Here is a 25,615-nt window from a genome sequence, read left to right on the forward strand (position 1 = left end):
TGCCATGTATGTACACATAACATGTAACTGTGTTGTTACAGTTTAGATCTAGTATGTCCCCCAAAATTCTTGTGTCCACCTTTTTATGCAAAATGCATTTAGTCCATCTCTAAGAGTCATCAGAGTCTTAAAAGTTCCAGCATTGCTGCACAGTCCAAATATTCCTGTTCCAAAAGGGAAGACTAGAAGGATAGAAAGGAATGGGGCCAAAGCAAGACCCAGAACTGGCAGGGCAAATGTTAAATCCAGTAGCTTCATGTCCAGCACTCAGGGCAAGTTGTGGTGAGACATGAGCCCTAAATAGCTTAGACAACTCCCAACCCTGTGCCTTGCTGGTTGTAGTACATGTGGCCTCTCTCTTGGGCAGGCTTCATGGGCTTATGTGGTTTTCTTTAGCTGGCGTTGCACATTCCTGGCATTGCCAGCTTCCTGGGGTCTACATTGTACCTTTGGCACAGCCAGCTTCACACATGACCTTCCCCTAAAATCTGGGTGGAAGCCTCAGTGACCACACAACTTTTGCATTCTGCATTCCTGAAAAATCACCACTGCCAGCTCAAGCAGTAGCCTGGCCTCAGCTGCAGTGGCGTCTGAATGCCTATATGATTGCGCCCCAGACATACTTCCCTAGTATGCCCTGTTTAAGCAAGACACTTTAGGCTCTCTTGGCAAAGTCTTTCAAAGTAGTTTATTTACACCCTTAAACCTGGGATGGGTGGCGACTGGCTGTTTCCTGAGATGCTCTCAAGGCATATTTCCTATCATCCCTATGCAAAGAACTTGTATTATTTTTAATCCTAATCTTTTCATCAACCATACTCTCCTTGGCCCCGTTTTATGGATGGTTCTTTTTGGCCAATCTGCAAAATTTTCACATCTTTCATTAGTCCTTTGCATTCCTAATTGCCACTGAAAATCTGACTAAAAGCAACCACCACTACCCATGCCACAGCCTGAATATTGGGCTGCTTTCAATTTCCTCTGCCAGATTAATAAGTCCACCACTTTAAATTCAGCCTCACACAAAGTCTTAGGATGTGGACAGAACATAGACATATTCTTTGCCAGAATGTAACATGCATAACCGCTAGTCCAATTTCAATTAAGGTCCTCATTCTCAATTAAAACCTCATGAACCTAACCTTTACTGTCTGTATTCCTATCAAACTTTGGGTCTTTTGAGCTCTTGACTAGTATAGCCTGTCAAACACAGTTCACAACTTCTCTAATCTTCATCTTCAAACTTTTTCAAACTCCTCACAAACCATTTCCAGAGGCTTGTCAACCATGTGTGGTCAGGAACAGCCCCACTTATGGTACCAGTTTTTTGTATTAGTTTGGTTTCTCATCACTACCTAATAGCTGATAACCACAATTTAAAGAGAGCTTTGTCTCACAATTTCAGAGGGTTCAATGTGGTTGGCTAGCTCTGTGGCAGAAACAGCATGGAAAAACATGACAGAAGAAAGCTAAGACATACATTATGAAAAGAAATTCTGTATATGAAGATGCGTTTCATGGAAAGTAATGAAAATTTATAATTAATTTTAATTACTGTAGGGAACAGGGGAAGGGGTCATTACCAGAACCTCTGCAGTTAGTCCTGGTCTCCCGCGAGCCACGGCAGCACACTGTAACGAGGGCCTTACCAAACGCTCCAAGGAGCTGACTGCAGCGAAGAACACCCGGGAAGGAACACACCGGACAAGTTGGAAAATAAAACAGACCTTTATTAGTCTGGGCAGACGGCACTCCCAAAGCAAAGTAGTTTAGAGAGGCAACTGGCTCAGAGTCCGAGGCTGTTTTTATAGGGGGTCCCAGGGGAAGTTGGCAAGCAGAACTTACAGAAAAGAGAAAAAAAAAATGCCGATGGTCAAAAGATGTTGTTGTGTCCAGATTGCGAAGTCCCAAAGACCACCAAGAGGCCGTTTCCGATGTAAGCACACGAGGGTCGTTTATTCAAGCTTAAGCAGGGACTCTCAATTGTCACCGACACAGCGGATCGAGATTGAGAGCCCCGAGTTCCAAATTAGCGGGGTTTTTATAGAGGTTACAGCAATCTTTGGAGATTTTCCACTTAGCAGTTACAATGATTGGTCAGCGCTTAACATGCGTGAAGTGTACATTTCTGATTGGGTGAACTCATCAGGGGTAAGGGGTGATTACGTATAGGTTTTACAAAAGAAAAGAAGGACAAAGGTTAGTGGGCAACTGTCACGTATTGATGGTCAGCAGACACGGTGACTAATGGTCACGACCACCCAGCACTGACAGCACATTGACAGACTGTTCCTACAGATAGTGGGCCCAGGATGTTCATTTCCTGGGTAAACAGATGGCTGAGTAATTAACTTAGGGACTTTGGTTTGTTACAGATTGTATCTTTTGTCCTAGATCAAGCACATTTTAATCATTAATGTGAGAGGACAAAGGAGACTACTCCATTTTGGGCAAAAGTGGAGTCATTCTGGTTTCACATAAGCAAAATGGAGTCACTTTTTGGTCTCACAATGTTTGCAGATTGTCTTAGAGATAGCTGCGTCCTGAACATCGGTTTCGGACAAACAAGGAGTCAGGTAATTCACTTAGGAACTCTATGTTTGTTACAGACTTTTATCTTGTGTCCCAGAACTAACAAGCATCTTTAACCATTAACTCACATTTAATCACAATTGGGGCTAGGGGAGTTTTATGATTACAAAGTTATGCAGTCCCACAACACGGCGAATTACAGGAAAGGTAGAAAAATGAGACTGCAAAGAAGCTGAGCTTTGGGTCTGATCAGTGCTGCTCTGGGCAGCAAAGACAAAAACCCCCGGTTTACCACACGTTTTATTCAGTACATCGGGAGAAACAAAGTAACAAATGACTTGCAGAGAGTTCAGTAGTTCACATTGGGATAAACAAGGTGTAACAAAAGGCTGGGGGGCAGTGGAAATCTAAGGACGTTGAGGAACTATGCAGATGAAGATTTGGTTCCTCCCTGGCGTCTTCCGCAGGTGTGGTCTTGTCCTGGAGATTACGGCATCGGGGGATCACTGAGGTCTCAGTTGTGACCAGAGGCCAAAATACAATTATGTCTGGAATGTCGGAGCTGGTCTTTAGGCAGGAGAACTAGGCCTACTCAAATGATTTTTCCCAAGAATTATGTAGCATTGCTCCCAACAAATTACCACAATATATATAAATGTTATTAGTAGCTGGATTACTTTTAGCATAAGAGTTGTTATAAAATTAGAGATGTCAAGTAAAAACTCCCGTCTAAAAGTTCAATAGAAAGTGTCAGGGCCAGGGATTTAGCTCAGTGGTGCCGTGCCTGCCTTGCAAATGCAAGGTCCTGAGTTCAATCCCCGGTACCATGGGGGGGAAAAAAAAAGAGAGAAAATGTCAGCATCAGGACCGGGGATGTAGCTTAGCAGCATAGCACCTGCCTGGCAAATGGGAGGTCCTGAGTTCGATCCCCAGTACCAAAAAAAAAAAAATCAGCACATGCCTTTTTTTCCTCGTAAAAGTATTTAGCATCCTCATCTGATGATTACACATTGTGTCTATGTATTATGTACCCCACAAATAAGTGCAACTCTTGTTTCAATGAAAAAACTAGACTTTTTGAAAAGACAAAGGCTGAGTGCTTGGGGCCTCGTTACCAATTTTGGGCAGCAGTCAGCTTTTCCACGTAGAACCTGGGAGTGAGAGATTCAGAATTGAACCCCGTTTCCCACTGTTACAAATCACTTGAGATTTATGTGTGAACTTTTTTTTTCAGCTGTATCTTTTGGCTTTGTTTTATATTTGGTTTTCTGAGGCAGGGTTTAACTGTGTAGTCCAGAGTACTCTTGAACTCACTGTATAGGTAGCTCAGACTGGCCTGGAATTCACAGTGATCCTGTCTCAGCCTCCCAAGTGCTGGGATTATATGTGTGCACTACCACGCCCAGCTTTATCTTTCAGCCCTGTGAAGCACCTTATCGTTAAAAGCGATGGCTAACAATTTTATCAACGAGACAAACCCTCACTTCTCACCTGTCATGTATTCATTGGGGATCTCAGTACACTTGTCAAGAAGTCTGATGTGGAACAGTCTTCTTGAAGTATGGTAAAATTGGGAGTTTCTACATTCATAAGAGCTTTCCGCTTCATTCAGTGCGTTAATGAGAGAAATGCCCAGGTTGTTACAGCAGAGGATGGTAGAGTGATTGCTTGACAGGTTCTGGATATTAACACGTTCTGGTTGGTACATGTATGGATGTCCCATGAGGTGGCTTGTACCACTGGTGGTACCAGTGGATCTCATCACTTTTCTCAGTCTTTTTACTGATTAAAAAGTCTAGAAATGAACCAGATCTAAGTTGCTTGAATGTGAATAATTACTACCCAAATATGAAGATTAATCCTATTCATATTAATTAAAAATTATTACAATAACCAACAAATTTATTTCATTAAATTAAAAGAAATTTTCTTACATTCATGAATAGTTTATCAATAATTCCCTAAATTTTAATATGAAAATGTTAATAGGTTCCCCATTTGCTAGTGTATATAATATGCATTTACAAATTACCACAAATTAGCTATTTTTACACCATTTTAATGTTTCCTTAAGGAACTGTAATAGGGTGACAGCCGGTCTGCTAAATCAGTGCCTTTCTTTGCATTACTGTAACCAGAGACCCCTGCGAAGTGGCACCAGTTATCCCAGATTCCTCTGGGGTTACCTGGTACATATGTTTGCAGGAAGATTTTTCTTCAGTATTCCTGTTTTAGACTTTCCCTGTGCTCTTGTGCTGTAGACAGAGGATTTTTCCCGATTCTGATCCTTCCTCTAAATGTAGGTTGCTGTTGCTTGTTACTCAGTGCTTGCTAGCCTTACACAGAGAAAGGGAATTAGGGAATTTTTAGTCTTGGCCAGGCTTTAGCCTACTTGTATGCTCTTTGTAATCTCTGGCTCATTTTCGTGTTTTGAGGTTGTTTTTTTTTAAAGGTTTTTTGTAGTTTGTTTTTATTGAGAATTGAAGCCAGCGATCACTGAGCGAAATTCCTAACCCTTTTTCTTCCTGGCTGTGTTACCCTGCCGGCCTCTAACTTGCAATCTTCCCGTCTCACCCTCCAAAGTAGATCGGATGACTTGTGCCACCACACCTGGCTATTTGAAAAGTTTGTGGATTTTTTTTGATAGCTTTAGATCCTCTAATACTACATGTTATGGCTTGTGTCTAAATGTTTTCCCAAAGCCTCATGAAGTCATAGGTGGGGCTTTTCAGAGGCGGCTGAATCTGGAGTATGGGATGCTGGGATAAAGGCTGTGTGATTACTGAATTAATCCACTGCTTGGTTTGGCATAGTTCTGGGTAGGATAAAGGGTGTCCCACCCTTGGTGTGAGTGCTACCCACCCTGAAGGCAGGTAGTTTGGATAAGATATAAGGGACAGAAGAGGGTTGCTGTTTGTTGCTAGTAGCTTGCTGCCTTCTGCCTGCTGTGAATTGCTTCTCCTCTGCAATGCGCCTCTGCCATGCCACCCACCCTTGGAGACAGCCAACTATGAACTGAAAACTCTACAGACTGTGAGCTAAATAAACATTTTCTCCTTTAACTTTGGGTGTCAGGTATTTTGTCTCAGTAACAAAAATAACTAAGACACTACAGTACTTCCAAAAGCCTTCATGCATGCTAAGAATGTGCTCTGTCACTGAACTATATCCCCACACCCTGCATTTTCATCCTTCTTTCCTCACATGACAGGTACAGGTTTCATTGTAGTTGGGTGGTGGTGGTGGTGGTGGTGGTGTTGGTGTTGGTTTTGATTTTTCCAGTACTTAGGGATTGAGCCCAGGACATTGTGCATGCTAGGCACATACTCTACCACTGAGGTGCATCCTCAGCCCTTTTTTGTTTTGAGACAGGATCTCATTAAGTTGGCAGCTGGCCTTGAACTTGGGATTCTGTTGCCTCAGCCTCCTGAGTAGTTGGGATTACCAGAGTATGTCACTATGCCCAGCTCAAGTTGCCTTCTTGCAAGGTTTTGTGTTTGTTTTAGCCAGTTGCTTATGTACATTATCAGTCCTGAACTTCTTTGAATTTACTTTGTACTTAAGGTCTTATGAATTCAAACTATAGACCTGCAGTGAGGAATGGGTTGTGGTTCTGAATTCTCAGGTGAAAGGATTTTTATTTAGTTTCTCCCCTACCCCTCTTCTGTTACTGTCAAGCAGATTTTCTTCCTGTCTCTTTCTGCTTATACCTTACTCATCTTTTCTAATTACATGGCTTTTAGGGATGAGCTTTATGAGTCAGTCTCCTGTTGGATTTTCCAACTTTGGTAAATTACCTATACAGTATTTTCTCCAGTTTCATGCTTTTAACCATCAAAGTGAAAAGTTTTTATATTTGAACAGTTTTTATTTTTTTAAGATCCCACATTATTTTTTTTATTTTTTTATTTTTATTTTTTGGTACCGGGGATCAAACTTGGGACCTTGCCCTTGCGAGGCAGGCGCTGCAACCACTGAGCTAAATCCCCGGCCCTCCCACACTGTTTTTAATACAACATTTAAAATATATGATATTTTATTTAGAACCTTTCGAGGATATTTAATCCTTAACACTCACGCAATAAAAGTCATTTTTCTCTGCATTTGATACTTCTAATATTTTGAAATTTAGAAATATATTTTCTAAGTTAAACTTACAGTTCTACTTTGAAAACCCTTTTGTTTAAATCTTTGCTTTTGCTCCTTAGTAAGATTTAAGAATCATTTAATATTGAACTTTCATCAAAACTGTTTCATCTCTTCAGGGAAATACGAAGTTCATGGACTTTTTAGTGACACTTGGATTTTTTTTTTTTTTTTTTTTTGGACACTTGGATTTTGAGTCCTGACTCACCCATTTGTGTCTCCACTTGAATAAATTACTTTTATGAGTCTTTATACTATCATGTATTAAGCTGAGCCTTTTTTTTTTTTTAAGATAGGGTCTCACTATGTAGTCCTGGCTATCCCTGAACTCGCTATGTAGTACAACTGGCCTAGAATGCACAGCGGTCCTCCTGCCTCAGCTTCCCGAGTGCTGGATTACACGTGTGTGCCACCGTGCCCAGCTTCATGCATTAAGATGAACACCAAAGAATAATGCATTTAAAACGTTTTTACCTTTCAACAGGTCATTGAAATCATGACTGTGATTGTTTGCTCAGTAAAATAAGCACATAAATAGGCAGTTTGTAATTAGACCAGCTTAGAAGTTGTAATCATTGAATGTGTGGTGTACTTAGCAACCTTCACTTCTGGTAAGTGACTTTACTTAGAGGGTATGTGTTTATGTGTGCAAGAGAGACTGTTTCCTGAAAGGAAGCTGTGGTCTCCAGGTCTTTATAATCACATCGTCTTTAATCTTTGAGCACATGAGCTTTATCTTATGTGGACAGTTTTCTTGAAGCAGTTTCTTGCCAGAAGTAAATGAAGCTTCCTGATGAGCCTTTTAAGACTCCATAGACTGTCAGTAATATGGAAAAATTGGATATTTAATCAGGAATGTGAACATGTGTTTCAGGTAGAGAATTCTAAAGATAATGAAGATAGCATTCTGCAAAGAGAAATTCCTGCCAGACAGTCTCGACGAAGATTTCGAAAAATTAATTATAAAGGAGAACGCCAAACCATAACTGATGATGTGGACATCAGTAGCTATCTTTCTGTGAGTATATTTAGGAAAAATTTCATGGATCTTCCTTAATTTCATGTACAGTATCTTTAGTTGATGGTTTTTGGTAATATCAGGACTTTAGTCTATATATACAAGTTTTGGACAAGTAATTATACCTATATAATTTTTTTAAATACTACTTGGTTAGAAATACTCTTACAGTGAGAATTTTGCTTTTTTGTTTAAATCATATAAAAGACGTTTTTCTCTTTTTGTTTTTTTTTAGAAATATTTGTGGGATTCATTACCTAAATGATTTGTTAGGGCATAGATTAGAATCCAAAAACTCAGGTAATAGGCTCATGGGGAGCATTTCTCCTAATATGATTAAAGGCACACAAAACAAAAACAGCAGTTTGTGTGTGTGTATGCGTGTGTGTGATATTATATATACTATATGATGTACATGTATTACATATAAAATATACATATGTATATAAATCAGTACAGAAATGGGCCAATGTGGAAGGTATGTTTTCACACACAAATACTCAGAAAGAAGCAGATGAAATATTAATTTTTGTAACACTGGAACTGTCAGTTGTTTCTTTAGAATTTGATGGTTATAGATAAATTCTTTTTAGACTGAAAATAGATAAATTAGGGAACAGGATAATCTAAGAATGAACATATCTATGTGCTTTTTGGTTTTGGTTTTGGTTTTGTTTGCTTTGTTTACTGGAAATTGAACCCAAGGCCACTGGGCTACATAGTGAGTTCAAAGCCAGCCTGAACTACACAGTGAGACCCTGTGTCAAAAAAACAAAAAAAGATACACCAAGTGTACAGCTTTTTCTTCTCGGTATCCATGTGTGTAAATGATAATAAAGGGAAGAAGGATGTTGATAGCAGCAGAATTTTCAAGGATATCCTTGGCCTTTTGGTGGTCAAAAATAAAAATACACTTATCCCATGTTCAGAATAGGAAAGATTTAGGAAGGTACTTATGATAGAGTATTCGATTTACGGCAGCTTCTAAAGATTTTGTCACATCTGCCTAATTTCACTGATTGAATGCATTCTATTTCTGACAACAAATACCAGTCGCAAAATGTATTACTGCATCTATAGCCACACAGGGTTCACTTCTTGTTCTTATTATTTTTGTTGTTGTTGTTGTTCTTATTAGTTAACAAATTTTATACCATCTATTTCCCTACCACTAATTAATATAAGTTTACTTGTTTTACCTTATTACGTGTGTCTGTTTGAAAAGTTAAAATTTGATTCTCACCACCCATGTAACTGTTGATAGGCATTTCATATGTTCTTTTCTGTTTGTTTTTGTCTTTTATTTGTTTGGTTGGCTGGTTCATTTTATTTTTTGAGACAGGGTCTTGCTTTGCAGTTCAGGCTGGCCTTGAACTCACGGTGTAACCCAGGCTGGTCTTACGGCAATCCTCCTGCCTCAGCCTCCCGAGTTCTGGGATTACAAGTGTGTGCTTCCACGTCCAGCCTTTCATATATCCTTTGATAAAGCTTTTGAACATGTCAGTAGATATGTAAGTTTGTTTTGATAACTTTTGAAAACTCAAAAATACGTTTTCTCTTTAAAATCTAAATATATCATGTCAAAATCCTTGAAAGCTGTTAGATGATTTTTTAGACCATTATTCTTAATGGTTATGTAGTACTTCATTGTAACAGCATGCCATAATTTATTTGGCCCCCCAGTATTTGGTCATTTACATTGTTTCTGTTTTTTCAGTATTTTAACTTTTTTTGGTATTGGGGATGGAACTCAGGACCTTGTGCTTGTGAGGCAGGCGGCAGATCCACTGAGCTAAATCCCTGGCTCTCAGTATTTTATTTTTGATGAGCATGTTAACTGTTCCTATTAATGCGTTCAATGGGATATTTTAACACTTGCATGCAGCATGCCCTGGCCAAATCCAGCCCCCCTTTATCTTCAGTCCCCCAGTGTCCCCACCTCTCCCAGCATGCAGTAAGTCGCATTTTACACTCAAATGGACTTCTTGTCTTCTCCGTGTGAGAGAGGATATGCAGCACTTGTCCTTCTGTGTCTGGCTTATCCACTGGGGTACTTAAGCTTATCTGGCCTCACTGTTTTACTGCAGAAGACAGGGCTCCATTTTCCTTCATGCTGGATAACACCACCCCTGTTATATGTGAATGATGCTCAGTATTATGTATACAATAATACATGTATCATTTTATTCACTCATTCATCTCTTGGTTGGTACCTAGGCTGATTCCACATCCTGTATTGTGAATAGTGCCACAATGAGAAAGGAGATGTGGGCTGTCTTTTTAGATGCTTATTTCACTTCCTGAATGTATACCCGGAAGTGAGGTAGCTGCACCATATCATAGGATAGATCTATTTTTAGTTTTTTGAGGAATTTTTTTTTTCCAGTACTGGGGATTGAACTCAGGACCTTGGACTTGCAAAGCAGGTATGGCCTCACTGAGCTACATCCCTGGCCCTTGTTGAAGAATCTCAATACTGTCCTGCTATTTCTCATTCCTACCAACAGTATGTGAGAGTTGCTTGCTTGTCTGCATCTCATCAGCATTTTGTTTTAGAGATCTTTTTTATATTAGCCATTCTCCCTGGGATGAAATGATACCTCATTGTAATTTTGATGTGCATTTCTTAGTTGACTGATGACATTGAGCATTTAAAATATATATTTGTGGAGCATTTCTTGAGTGAAGACAATGATACATGTATCATTTTATACATAATACTGTGTGAAGACAATGATACATGTATCATTTTATACATAATACTGTGTATCGTTCACATTCTATTTGAGACTCAGTTGGCTGTAGATGCCTAGTATTATTCCTGGGAGTCTTTTTTTTTTTTTTTTTTTTTTTTGGCGGTGCCGGGGATTGATCTCAGGTCCTTGCGCTTGCGCAGCAGGCGCCGAAACCACTGAGCTAAATCCCCAGCCCCATATTCCTGGGAGTCTTATTCCATTGGTTTATGTGTCCATGGTTTTTTGGGGTTTGTATGTGTGTATGCTGGGAATCGAACTCAGGGCTTCAAACTTCCCAGGCAGGCTCTGCACCCTGAGCTACATCCCCAGCCCCTATGTGTCTGTTTTTATTCCATTACCATTCTACTTTTGTTACTGTTACACTATAGACATCTTAAATCAGGTAGTATTGTAGCGCCTCCAGATTTGTTTTCTTTGTCCAAGATTGCTTACTATTCAGAGACTTGTCCTTCCATGTAAATTTTAGGACTTTTTTCTAGTTTTGTGAAAATGTTGTTACTTTGGTGTGGACTACATTGAATCTGTAGATCACTTCAATTCTCCCAATATTATGTACATGGAAGATCTTTCCATTAAATGTGTGTCATATTCAATTTCTTTCTTTCTTTTTTTCAATTCTCTTCCATGATCTTTTGCAGTTTTCATTGTAGAGGTCTGTCACTCTTTTGGTTAAATTCATTTCTAGTTTTGTTTTGTTTTTTTGTAGCTATTGCAAATGGGATTGCTTTCATGATTGCATTTTCAGCAAGTACAATATGGTATACAAAAATACTAATCTTTGTATGTTCATTTTGTATTCTGCAGCTTTACATGATTCATTTATCAGTTCTAATAGGGCAGTCTTTAGGCTTTTCTATATATAGAAAATCATATCATCTGCAAACAAGGATAGTTTGATTTTCTCCCTTACTATTTGTATGGCTTTTCTTTCCCTTGCCAGATTGCTCTGGTGCAAACCCAAAGACCTTATTGTATAAGAATAATGAGAATGGATATCATTGTTGGTTGAAATGCAGAAAGCATCTGCCCATTCAGTATGTTACTGGCTGTGTGTTTGTCATATGTAGCCTTTATTACGTTGAAGTCTATACCTAATTTGTTTGGGATTTTTATCATGAAGTGATGTTGCATTTTATCAAATGGCCTTTTTTGCGTCTACTGAGATGATGATTTTGTCTTTAATTCTGTTGATGTGAAGTAGGATTATGTTTATTGATTTGCTTATGTTGAACCATCCTTGCATCCTAGCATTCACCGTGCTTAATCATGGTGAATAATCTTTTTCATGTGCTGTTGGATTGTGTTAGCAAGTATTTTGTTGAGAGTTTTTCGGAGTACTTTGAGAATATTGAAATTAGATCTTGAAAGGTTTTGTAATATTCAAGGGAGCCATACAGTCCTGAGGTTATCTTTGTTGGGGGATTTTCTTTTTTACGGATTTATTCTCATTACTGATTTTTATTTACTGATTAATCTTATTACTTGTTATTAGTCTCTGTCCTCATGGTTAAATTTTTATAGATCACTTATGCTTCTTTACCCATTTCTTTTAAATTTTCTAATTTGTTAGCTTACAGTTTTTCATCATAATCTATAATGATCTTTGTATCTCAGTGGTATCAGTTGTAATGTCTCTTTTCACCTGACTGTTTTTTTCTTGGTAGTCTAGCTAAAAGTTTGTTGATTTTTATCTTTTAAAGAAACCAATTCTTTAGTCCGTTGATCTTTTGTATTATTTTAAAGTCTATGTTGTTTATTTATGCTCTGATATTTATTCTTTCTTTGCTTCTACTAATTTTGGTTTTGGTTTGTTCATGCTGTTCCAGATCCTTGATCACACCAACTACAGATGTATCATTGGGTTGTTTGTTTGAAACCTTTCTGTTCTCTTGTTGTAGCCACTTACTGCTATAAACTTCTCTTTGAGTAATGTTTTTACTGTATCCTGTAAGTTTTGATATGTTGTATTTTTATTTTCATTTGTTTTGAGGACATTTTTAAATTTCCCTCTTGATTTCTTCAATGACCTAGTATTGAAAGCATGTTCTATAGTCTCGGTGTACTTACATAATTTCTAAGGTTTCTTTTTTGTTTATTTCTACTCTTAATTACATAGTTATCAGAAAAGACAGATTTCATTTTTTTAAAAAATTTCTAATGCCATGCCTGTGACACACATCTGTAATCCCAGCACTGGGGAGGCTGAGGCAGTAGCATTACTGCAAGTTGGAGGCTAGCCTGGACTACATAGTGAGTTCAAGGGCAGCCTGAAGTAAATGTGACACCAGCTCTCAAGACTTCTTTTGTGACCTAATATATGATCTATTCTAGAGGAAGTTCCATATGCTAATGAAAAGAATATATCCTGCAGCTATTGGACAAAAGGCTCTGTAGATATCTCTTAACACTCATTCAGTTTATAGTGTAGTTTAACCCTGATATTTCTTTGTTAATAGGGCGGGTTGAGGAGTGTCTGTTGATGGAAGTGGCATTTAAAGCTCTCAGCATAACTGTTTTGGGAACTGTCTCTCCTTTTAGATCTAATAATGTTTGTTTTATAAAATTGAATGTGCTGGCAGTAGCTGCATGTATATTCCAACTGTTATAACTTGTTGAATTGATCCCTTGATCGTTATATATGATTTATGATCACATTTGTTTCTAGAATATTTTGTCCTAGAGCTTGTTTTGTCAAATATAAATATAGCTACTTCTGCTCCCTTTTAGTTTCTGTTTGAGTAATTACTTTGCTTTGCTTTGTGTGTGTGTTCAGTCAAAGAGTGGCTTTTTTTAGTTAGAGTATTGTTGGGTCTTTTTTTTTTAATCCGTTTACTCCTTGTGTGTACTTTTAATTGGAGAATTTATTTCATATACATTCAAGGTTATTATTGATAGGTAGAAAGTCCTGTCGTTTTGTTAATTTTCTTTTAAATGTTTTGAATAGCCTTTGTTCTTTCTCTGTTGGTTTTGGTGACTTACTGTACTGATAAGGTTTGATTATTTTTTTGTATTTCTCTTTAGTGTGTCTATTCATGTGAGTTTTATACCTTTATGTATGTTCATGATGTTGGTTGCTTTTCTTTCACTTTTGGAGGACTCCATTAAGCTTTTTTTTTTTTTTGGTACCGGGGGTCAAACTCGGGACCTTGCACTTGTGAGGCAGGCGGCAGTACCACTGAGCTACATCCCTGGCCCCATTAAGCATCTTTTGTAAAACTAGTCTTTTGGTACTGAATTGCCTTTGCTGAATTGATTTTGCTTGCCTTTGAAGATCTTTATTTCTCTTTATTTCCAAAGGATATTTGTACTAGGCATAGTGCTCTTGGTTGGCAGTTATTTTATTTCGGTACTTGAAGTACATTATTGGATTTCCTCCTGGCTGATGAGGTTCCTGCAGAGAAATCTGTGTTTGGGCTAATGGGGATATCTTAAATGTGACTTGGTACCATTCTTTGAAGTTTTTAGAATTTGAAGTTTTTAGAATTCTCTTTCTCTTGTATTTTGACAGTGTAATGATAACATACCACTTACTGGTGTATATATTATATATATTATTTTTCTGGTCGTGTCTATTTGGAATCTTATAGGCTTCCTCAACCTGGATATCCATATCTTTCTCACGAGTTTTAAAACTTAAATATAAAATCTGAACTTCTTTGCTCTTAAATAATTTTTTACAATATTACTTGTTTTTTTGCTTTGCCTTGTTTTAGATGGGGGGGGGGGGGTCTTGCCAGTTGCCCAGGCTGGTCTTAAACTCTGGGCTCAAGCAGTTCTCCACCCTGAGCCTCACAAGTAGCGGGGCCTGTAACCATGCACCCCAACTGGTTGCCTAATACTCTATTATAAGTTTATGCCATAATTTATTTACTCAGCTCTCAATATTTGATCATTTAAATTGTTTCTGGTTTTTCATTATTTAAACAAATAGTTACTGGGGCCCGGGATTTAGCTCAGTGGTTCTGCCGCCTGCCTTGCAAGCACAAGGACCTCAGTTGAATTCCTTGTACCAAAAAAGAAAAAAATAGTTGAGGGCCAGAGATGTAGCTCAGTGGTACTGCACCTGCCTGGCAAGCAACGTCCTGAGTTCAGTTCCCAATACAAAAAAAAAAAAAGTTCCTAAGAAGTATGTTTGTGGATGTATATGCCCATATCTTAATTATTTTATTAAAAACTTCCAAGAAGAATTGCTGAAATATCTTTTTTTTTTTTTTTTATGGTACTGGGGATCGAACTCAGGACCTTGTGCTCCCGAGGCAGGCATCCATACCACTGAGCTAAATCCCCGGCCCTGAAATATCTTTAATATATTATCTAGTTCTTGTTGAATGAGCTCAGGTTTTCTCTTGAGGCTGGTGCTCATTTGCTGTAAGCCCTCCTGTACACTGAAGAACGTTACCTTGCTTTGGTATACTGGTTTCCTGAGTGTAGCAGAATGAGCAGTAGGCATATTGCTTAGGATTCTGTTTTATGGTAACACTTGCATAAAGTGGCCTTTTTGCACGTGTGGGTTTATATAGCTAGGGTTGGATACTTATTGTATATGTACTGTCAGGAATTTGGCAAATCTTGGGAGGAGAATTCAGTTAATTCTACTTAGACCAAATTGATTATTAATGATTAGATTGGGTTAGAGAAGAATTTTTGGTCATAGTTGTGTTTGCTGTTTCTTGAATTAATAGGATTTTTTTTCCTGAGAAGGATATACTTCAACCAATTTAGAAAATGTAGAATTAAGAGATTTTCATTTTCTTTTAATCATTGCTACCAATTATGCAAAATCTGTACATCTTGTCTAAGTCCTGTCTATTGGCAGTTTGTCTGGATAACAATGCTGTATGGTAAAAGTCATAGCAGTACTTCGTACAGGCATTCAAACATCAGTTTTCCATGCCTAGATTATTGAGGGCAGAAAATATTCTAAAGATATAAGAATGTTTTGTTAATGTAGTTTTTCTTTTCCTTTTCTTTTATTTGGTGGCTGTGGGGTTGAATCCAAGACCTTCATATTGAACTATATCCCTGGGCTTTTTAAAATTTTAAAATAGGATTTCACTGAGTTGCCCAGGCTGGGCTTGAAACTTGTGACTTGTGATTCCTGGCAGCCTTCCAGAATGTTGACATTCCAGGTGTGCACCACTGCACTGGCTATTGTTTTCTTTTAAGTTATTATTTAGTGAAAAATCTGTACATCAGGGTTAATATTAAAGATTTTTGCTATAATCTGGAACTTTTTTTCCTAAATTCTTTTTTTTTTTCTTTTTTCTTTTTTTTTTTTTTGCAGTACCAGGGATTGAGCTCAGGACCTTGTGCAGGCATGGTGTCACTGAGCTACATCCCCGGCTTTCTTAAATTCTTTTAGAGTTACTTTCTAATGAAAGCTTAGAATGACTAAAAGAAATGCTTTATTGATATGAAATGTTTTAATAGCTTTATCATACACTGTATGACAATGGTAATTTTACTAGTGCATGATTGTAGTGTACAATGATTACATTCATTGTAGAGAATTGGTACATGTACATTACATAATATATCTCAATTATTTTTCCCCTTCCCCCTTAAAAATGTTTTGCCAGAATCAGTCATTTACTTATTTTGTTAAAAGTACAGATTAACAGCCAGACTAACAGGCCAAAAAATAAACACCTTCAATAGTTATACTAAATCAAGATACACTTTTAGGTACATTGTCCATGCTGGATTACAGTACCTTTTTTCCCTAATTTGCACTTTATTTATATATTGAAAAACCATGTGATATTTAAACTTTTGTGTTTGGTTTATTTTATTTAATGTTATAGTCTCAGGGTGCATCCATTTTCCTACAAATGCCTCCAAGTTTATCCTTCTTTATGGCAGAATGCTATTCCATTGTATATAAATACCATGTTCTTTATCCATTCGACTGTTGATGGACATATAGGCTGCTTGCAAGATTTAGCCATTATGAGTTGTGCTGCTCTGAACATGGGTACATCATTGTGATGTGATGCCTTCAACACTCAGGAAGAGGAATAGCTGGGTCATATGAATTTCTGTGGTTAGTTTTTTGAGGAATCACCCTGATTTCCAGTGGTTGTAGCAGTTTATATCCCCACCAGCAATGGAGAACCCCCTCACCACTCCACCCCACGCCCAGCCTTTCCAGCATTTGTTACTGGTTTCTTGATGGCAGCCATTTTTTCTGGAGTGAGGGGGGATCTTAATGTTGTTTTCATTTGCATTGCTCAGGTAGCCAGTGATATTTAACATTTTTCATGTATTTTTTTGGCCGTTTGTACTTCATCTGACAAATATGTGTTCATTTCCGTTGCCCATTTTTTGATCTGGGTCTTTAATTTTGTTTTTTTTTTCCACGACCTGGGATTGAACTCAGAACCTAGCACTTACCAGGTAGGTGCCATGCCACTGAGCTACATCCCTGGCCATGGGTCTTTAGATTTGGGGAATTAATTTTTTTTTTTTTTTTTTTTTTACTTCTTTATGTAGTCTAGATATTAGTTCTTTGAGGAGTAGCTTCTAAAAATGTTTTCCCATTTTGTAAGTTGTCTCTTTACTCTGATTTCCTTTGCTGTGCAGAAGGTGTTTAACCCATCTGTTGATTCTTGATATTATTTCTAGGATAGCCAGGCTTCTGTTAAGAAAGTCTTTGCTTACACCTATGTCTTTGAGTGTTTTAACAATTTTTGTCTTCTAGCAGATATGTTTGTTTTAATGTTTAGATCTTTGATTTATTTTTATTTTATTTAGTGCATGGTGAGAGATATAGGTCTAGGCTTAATCTTTGGTATGTGGATAGCCAGTTTTCCCGGCAGTATTTGTTAAAAAGGCTATCTTTGCTTCAACAAAACGATTTGGCACCTTTGTCAAAGATAAGGTAGTTGAGCATACCTGGACTTATTCCTGCATCCTCTATTCTGTTCCATTGACCCAGAAGTCTGTTTTCCCGCCCAGTACCATGATGTTTTTTGTCACTGTAGCTTTGTGTACTATAACTTGAACTCCAGGATTGTGATGGCACCTGCCTTGCCTTTGCCCAGAACTGCTTCTCTTCGGGTTCCTTACGAGTTTTAGGATTGCTTTCTCTAGTTCTGTGAAGAATGATATTGGTATTTTAATTGAGGTTTCATTAACACATTCTTGCCAGTTTAAATCACTGATGATACATGCATGACTGTCCAATTGGGTGGCTTGCACCACTGGGGATACAAATGGACCTAATCACATTTATTGGTCTTTTTACTAATAAAATTAAGTCAGATCCACCTGGCAGCAAGGCATACAAATTACGGCCCCTTTGTGGACATGTTAAATGTGTGTAAAAGTTTTGGAAGTATGGCCATTTTGACTATATTGGTTTTGTCTATCCCAAACAGGACAGCTTTCCATTTTCTGGTGTCCTCTTCAGTTGCCTTTTTCAGAGTACTGTAGTTTTCATTGGAGAGGTCTTTTACTTCCTTAGGTTAATTCCTAAGTTTTTCATTTTTCTTGATGCTGTTGTGAAAGGTAATGTTTCCTTAATTTCTCTCAGTGACTTTATTATTGGTGTACAGGAGCACGATTGATTTTTGAGTATTGGCTTTGTATCCTGCTATAGAATTGAATTGAATTTTTCTAGGAGTCTTTTGAAGTCTTGAAGATCTTCTATATAGACAATCATATCATCTTTAGATAATGATAATTTAACTTCTTCCATCCTTATCTATATATCCCTTTTATTTCATTCTCTTGTCTAATGTTTCTTTTCTTTTCTTTTTCTTTTTTTTTTTTTTTTTTGGTACCGGGGATCAAACTTGGGTCCTTGTGCTTTCGAGGCAGGTGGTGGAACCAGCGAGCTAAATCCCTGGCCCATCTGCTAATGTTTCAGGAACTGTATTGAACAGAAATGGTGATAACTGACACCCTTATATTGTTCTCAATTTTAGAGGGAAAGCTTTGAGCTTCTATTTAAAATGATGTTGGCCAGTTGTTTCTCATAAATGACTTTTATCAGATTGAGATAAAGACCTTCTGTACCCGTTTTCATCATGAATGGATATGAGATTTTGTCAGATGCTTTTCCTGTCTATTCATTTGATCATATAATTTTTGTCTTTCTATTTATGGTAGTGTATTACATGTATTGATTTTTGTATGTTGAACAATCTGTGGATCCCTGAAATGAGTCCTGCTTCATCAAGATACGATATATGATCTTTTTGAAGAGTTATTGCATTCTCTTTGCCAGTATCTTATTGAGGATTTTTGCATCTGTGTTCATTAAAGAGATTGGCTTGCAGTTCTCTTTTTAGGTTGGGTCCTTTTCTGGTTTTGGAATCAGGGTAATGTTTGTGTCCAAGAAAAAATCTAGGAATACTGCTTCCCTCTCAGTTTCATTAAAGAGTTTGAGAACTCTTGGTGTTAGATCTTCTCTAAAGTTCTTGTAAAATTTGGCATTAAATCCAGGATCATCTGGGCTTTTCTTAGTTGGTAGTTTGCTGGGGGGTTTTTGGTGTTTTTTTTAAATTTTTCCTTGGCTTGTACTGGCTTATTCAGGATTTTCATAACTAATTGGTTCAGCTTTGGTAGTTCATATGTATACATCTAGGAATCTATCCCATATCTTCTGAATGTTCCAGTTTATTAGAGTATGGGTTCTCAGGGATGAGTGGAATTTCTGCAGAATCTGTTATGGGCAGAATATTTGAGCTTATCATAGATCTTAGCAGCTTCAAAATACAAATTATTTCCTTTTCTTAAGTCAAGAACTCTCACCTTTTCTCTTAAAGTACTTTACACTTTCTCCTGGCACATCTGAGTTGTCATCATCACTACTCTTCGCATTTGGGAAATTGTTAAGTAAAATGCCAGTTACTTGAACTCAGACACTGTCTCCTGATAACTAAGGCATTGGACAGGGAGCTTGCACAGCATGAATTCGCCTCTAAGGTGCGAAGGAGCAGGGCAGTGGGGGTTCGTCACGCTGTTCAGAGCTGCACGTGATTCCCTGCTCAAGAGTTGTGTATTTCCAGAATGTCCTGCTTAATAGTTTCAAGCTGCAGTCGGGCATCGTAACTGAAAGCAGAATCTTAGTAAGGGGCTTCTACCATGTGCATTCAGGGACCTTTCTGAGAGCAGTTAGCAAGGCCAGTTCTTTCACATGTCTTAAAATTCAGATTGCAAAACAATTTCTAGGACGTGGACAGTAAATAGTAGTAGAATATAAAAGAATTTTTATGTACCGTATCTTATCCTTTTAATTTGTGAGGATTTTGTATACATTTCATTATAAACAAAAATATTTAGTCAGTGATACATGTATTAATTTTTACATCAGTTACCTATATTAGAAGTTAGCTCACTTTTCTCCCAATACAGTATAATATCTTGAGATTATATGGTATGTAGTCCTTTCCTTATGTGGCTGTAATCTATTTTTGAGCCTTCTGGACCCAGTGTGTTTAGAGGTTCCTTTCTTGGATCCCATTCTCTTTTTCTGGGCAGTGCTAATTGACTTCAGAAAGTCAAAGTTCTGAACTTTGATGAGTCAGTTTTAATCTTACCATCCTTCTTACTCCTTTTTTTCAGTCTGATGTTCCACCACATCTTTTTTTTCTTCCCATACCATGAGGTGTTTTATTTTCTTTTATCATACAGATAATTTTCTATAATATTCCAGGGCAAACAGGAGAATTTGGCAGTCCAGATGGGCAGGGGTCCCCTCAGAGACCCACAGGTGGAGTAGAGAGTGTTCCCTCAGAGTCCCACAGGCCAGTGGTACTGCACAGTGCCCGGGTTCACAGTGCCACGTGGGGCTACGTCCATCTTGCAGGTGGCTCTTCGTCTACGTCATGACGGGGGTGGGTTGGGGGGGGTGTCAGAGATGATGGAAGTGAGGAATCCCCTAAGTTCTTAGAAAATTTCACTTCACTGTTCCTGCATGATGGTCTCTTCGGTCAGCAGGATGCTCTTTGTGTTTGTCTTTTTCAGCTTGGCCTTATCAAAGCTGACAATCTCCCCATGTCTAGCTTGTCTGCCATTTTCTTAAAACAATCTGAGGTGTCTGCCTCTGAGCCAAGCTCCTGGTGCTCCCACTGGTGTTGCTGCAGAAAGAGACCCCAGCATGTCATTGTGACAAAGACCTGCTTATTTCCCAAGACTCCATTCATCCATAACCTTTTAAAAATTTTTTGTCGTGTGTGTGTGGGGGGGGATACTATACTGAGTATTGAACCCATGGGCCTTAGCTACATTCCTAGACTTTTTTTTTTTTTAGTAAATTGGGCTTGTACTTTGGATACTCCTGCCTCAGCCTCCCAAGATGCTAGGATTACAGGCATGTGCCCCCCTGCCTGACTCCATGACCTCTTTGGAGACACCTTCTCTGACATTTCCTGTACACAGAGTACACTTCTCTTTATTGGACCCATAGGGTGTTACACGTACTTACATGTAGTGTGCTCATATAATTCCACTCTATTGTGAGGATAACAGAAAATAAAATTAACACCTTATTTAAAAATTACTAAATGCTTGTACGTATTTTGATAAAAAGTTAACTGCTTCATTTTAAATAGCATTAACCATCTGAACATTTTCAGATGTAGTAAGTTGAATTTTTATTTTTTATATATATGTAGAAATGAATGATAAAAATTAAGCCAGGGTCAGTAAGAGTGAAACATCTTGATTTCACCAAAGTCAAGCACCAAGCCTGCCTTTATTTGACCCGAAGTGAATCTCTGAAACATCACACATCATTCATGCTCAGTCAGTTTTATAAAAATATGATTGGGCCACATATAAACCTGCACATTCTTCAAAGGTTTAAAGACTTGGTAGCGCCCATGAAGTTGTAGTTCCTCTCCTTGGTGCTCCTGTTTTTCTGTGGCTGTATTTTTAAATAACAGGTACTGTGCCCGTATGGTGGTCTTCTAATCTAGATCTGGAGGTGCCCGCCCAGTGGAGCTGTGGTCTTTTTCCATCTTGTTCACCGTGCTGCCTTCATTCAGTACGGTACTCTTTATATCCTCAGGCGCAGAGTAAGCTCCTGACCTTCTTGCTGTGCAGAGGCATGGGTCAGCCAGCTGTCCCTAAAAGAACACCTGGAAAGAGGAATCTCCATGGCAGCATCATAGATCACAGTCTTAAATTTGAAGGACTTGCTTTTGCTCAGAACCCCCACCCCACCCCACCCCCGGGGGCTGTGATTTACTACAGGGGAAGGACGCAAAGCAAAGTCAGCAAGGGGAAAAGGTTTGTGAGACAAAGAACAGCAGAAACCAGGCGCGCACACACAGAAAAAAAAAAAAGAAAAGAAAAAGAAACGAGGCACAGGCTTGTAAGAGTCCTCTCCCATTGGAGTCACAGGGGATGCTCTCAATTCCTGCAGCAACAATTTGGGACAACACTTGTGAATTGTTATCTACCCAGGAATCCCTATTAAAGACTCCGGATTTAATGTTTTTATTGGGAACGTGTCATATAGACACCTTCTGGCTGCCATGTACCAGAATTCCAGGCTCTTTGAGGGAAGCCAAGTGTTCCCATAAGCCATGCTGCTTGCACGAAGACTTAGGATTTGCTCAGACTTCTTTACATATTTTCTTTCTGCCTTGTCTTTTGTTCTGGGAATTGTGGTGGGTGATAGGCATTCTATGACAATCTGCAATCAATTCTTAACACTTTATGTTCACACATTACTAATGCAGCAAGTGCTTCTTTCCATTTGGTGCTTCTGTGATTACACCTTTTGTTTCCTGCTCTCCTACAGTGCTGCATGTTTTGTTTGGAGGTACAAAATATTTACAAAGATTAAGGCACACTTGTCAGTGCAGCTGAATAAGAGGTGATTATTAGGACATCAGATCAACTAACACCTTAATGGGTTTACACTAAATAATGGTTAGATACTACCACTTGACCATGAGTGTGACCTCCTAAGGTTTTTAGCAAAGGGTGTGTTTTTTTAATAATGGATTCTGTGTGTGTGTGTGTGTGTGTGTGTGTGTGTTTCAGTCAACTCCTATCGTAAGAGAAACATCCACAACTTGCTAGTGAGAAACTAGAAGACGCTATTCCCAACATGTTACTGTAAGGGACTCCTTCGTGGACTACCACTGAACAGTTCAAATATTTATTAAAATCAGGGTGGAAGCTGGTTGTGGTGAGTGATGCACGCCTGTAATCCCAGCACTGGGGAGACTGAGGCAGGAGGCTTGCTGTAAGTTCAAGGCCAGCCTGGGCTACACAGCGAGACCCTGTCTCAAAAAAATAATTAGTTAAAATACAAGTTTTTTAAAAATAAAGTCAAGGTGGAGGAGTTACAAACAGACCTGTTGCATCAGTCATCAGGAAAATTTATGGAGTTTAAACTATATGTTGTAGTTGTTACTGTTGGATAAACTATCCACAATATGAACTTTATATTTGTGGGCTTGACCCATCCTGATTGTATTTTATACTTGGTGGTAAATACTTGTGGATAATATAATAAATAACAATCTCTCATTTCTAAACTCAGGGAGAATTCTCTGAACAGATACTATATTCTCTGTGGTAATTTCTGCCTCTCGTTGTTTATGAATGTCTGGTATCTGCAGGCAGAATTGTGCCCTCAGTTTTTCTCCTGGGAGATAAAATTTGGTGGAAGATTCTTACACTTAGAGAGAGGGTTGTGAGTCCATGAATAGTTAAAGAAAAAGCACTGGAGTGAGACAACTAAAATTAAATAGGACGAATAACAGGTTTCAGGCATGTTTTTTAAACTTTTTATGAGAAAAATGCTCATTGTAGAAATGTAGAATAAATAAAGTATTATGGAAATTGTTACGATCCTCAAAATAAGATAATTAGTATTGCTGATATTTAAATGAATGTGTCTTTCGGTTAATTCATATCTTTTTAACTAATCTAGAAAATACTGAATATTTAGTTACATATCTTGCTTTTTTATTTCTCATGTAATTAAAATTTTCCCAAAATATTTTTAATATTATTATGCTGGATGAGTGTATCAGAGTGTTGTCATGCAGCTTTCAATTTTTCTCCTGATACAACTTTTATGAATAAATTTGTATATGACTAATCATTTCTTTAGGATTGACTCATAGAAACTAAATTGCTGGGTTAAGGGTATGAATTATTTTTAAGGTTCTGTATAAATACTGATTGCTTCTTACTCTAGTCATTTTTAAAAATTATCTCTATAGTTCCCTGTGGCTGAACTCCAGGAGGGTTGGGAGGAGGCGAGCCGGCCTAGCCCTCTGGACCCCTGGGGCGGTTCTCCTGCCCTCGGTAGTGACACTGAGTCATGTGATTTTCCCAGGGGATCACAATCAGAATCAGTCAGATTAATAATACTTGAAGCTCTTTTGATGATTGTTTAAAGCAACTCAAATACTAATATTTACCAGTGGTGTAAGACAGTGATTTTACAGTGGCATTAAAAGGGAAAAACGACTACTCAGACATAGCAAATTAATGCTGATTGTTTCCACCTTTTAGTTTGAGTTGAAGTCTGTTCATTACCTGAAGTATAGTCTGTATTTGACTTTTATAGTACCAGAAAATTCAGTATTTAAAGTTACAAAAGTGATACACATGTGTTTGAATGTAATCCAGGAATTTATGGAGACAATATTTGTGATAGTTTCATTTTCAAATAAGATTTTCTTGTCATATTTATATATAGTTTCTTAGATTAGATTGTGTTTGAAGGAAATATGCTATTTTAAAACTGTAGACTTACAATTGGTATATAATATACTTGACTGACTCCTACATATACAACATGTATTGCGTTGTGAGTGTATGAAAAATGCTTGATAAAACCGCGCAGTGTAGAGGAAAGTAAGAGCATGATGGTGTCTTTAATTGTCCCTTCAGTTTCACTGATTCCAATTATAGAAGCTTACATCACCTTAGTTGATAACAGCTTCTCTCACCCTTGTTGGGGTTTTTTTTTTTTGCTTTGATCACTCCCTAAGGTTGGATCATATTTCATGGTGCATGTGTCACCCTGGTGGCTTTGACAGAAGGTTTTTTGTTTTGGTTTGGTTTTGGTTTTTGTTGAAAGCACAGGAGTGGACATAGATGACAGTATGCTGAAGCCAACTGTTTCTTAACAATAGAGTAAGAGGAGAGTGTACTGCAGCTTCCCCTTCTTCAGAAAGGCTAGGAATAGATAGAATAGGTAGTTTGGGGGCAGGAATTCCTGAGGGGGCAGTAGTAATTAGAGTTAACTATGTCTGATAAGTACAGAGATTCATTTCAGATGTTCAGGTTAAACGTGGGTGGGGGAGGGGTGGTAGAAACGTTTCCTTTGTTGCTTTAGAAGGGATTCTGTATTGCCTTTGACTGTTGCAATAAACATCACTTCATGTATTTTTAAAAGAATTTAAATGTTTTGCTATTAAATTAGTACTTTTAAGAATGTATATTTCAGAGACAAAGTATTTATAAATAATATATAGAAATGAGTAGCCTGTTTATTTTAGAGTACAGAATTTTTTTATGTTCCTCGCATTTTTAATGTGTGGCTTCTCTAAATTGTGATTATAAAGTTCACTGTGTAGATGGGGAATAGATTGCATTACTGTGCTTGAAGTTAGTATAAATCTGATTTCTGTTGTTGGTTTTTTTTGATGATGTCTGCAATGTCTATCTTCTCATAGCTTACCTTTATTCGTGGTGACCTTTAATTCTCCTCCTTTTCACTGTTATTTACGGAAATAAATACATTTATGATTAATTTAGTAACTATCATAACCTTATATTTGGGGTTTTTATGTGATACAATTTCAAATATTCCAGTGTATATTTTTGTTGATAGTTTATAGTTAACATAAATTGTAATAAAAATATTCTGTAATGATTTGAAGCTTTGTAAGATCATCATGCACTACTTTATTTTATAATAGTGCAGAAAGCTCTTTTAAAGCCTAAAGAAGATTTTGTCAGTATGGCTTAGCATTGTGGCATTTCATATGGAGAGGAAATACATTAAGTAGCATCCTGTGGTGATGATTCTAGACAGTGTAGATCAGGACAGTCTCCCTGGTTGCAATCACTTCATTTGAATTGGTAATATAAGATGAAAAAAATTTAAATACGATGCAACTAAAAAAGTTTATTCACCTAACCCTAAGCTGCTGACTTTAAAGAATGTTCATTTCTTCCT

The 25,615-nt window shown here is 37.8% G+C and overlaps 1 protein-coding gene across 14 annotated transcripts in view; it reads left to right on the forward strand.

Annotated features, from left to right (window-relative positions):
* Window positions 1-25,615, forward strand: part of Rapgef6 (Rap guanine nucleotide exchange factor 6) — a 204,555-nt gene that overhangs the window by 74,691 nt on the left and 104,249 nt on the right. For all 14 annotated transcript variants that reach the window (XM_087194559.1, XM_004836642.4, XM_004836640.3 and 11 more), the window contains one exon: window positions 7,553-7,696. In XM_087194559.1, the coding sequence (XP_087050685.1) occupies window positions 7,553-7,696 (144 nt within the window). The remainder of the gene's footprint in view (window positions 1-7,552; window positions 7,697-25,615) is intronic.

Source organism: Heterocephalus glaber, unplaced genomic scaffold (genome assembly GCF_053883595.1).
Source record: "Heterocephalus glaber isolate CG9 unplaced genomic scaffold, H.glaber_assembly_v1.0 deba00001606, whole genome shotgun sequence".
Lineage (NCBI taxonomy): Eukaryota > Metazoa > Chordata > Mammalia > Rodentia > Bathyergidae > Heterocephalus > Heterocephalus glaber.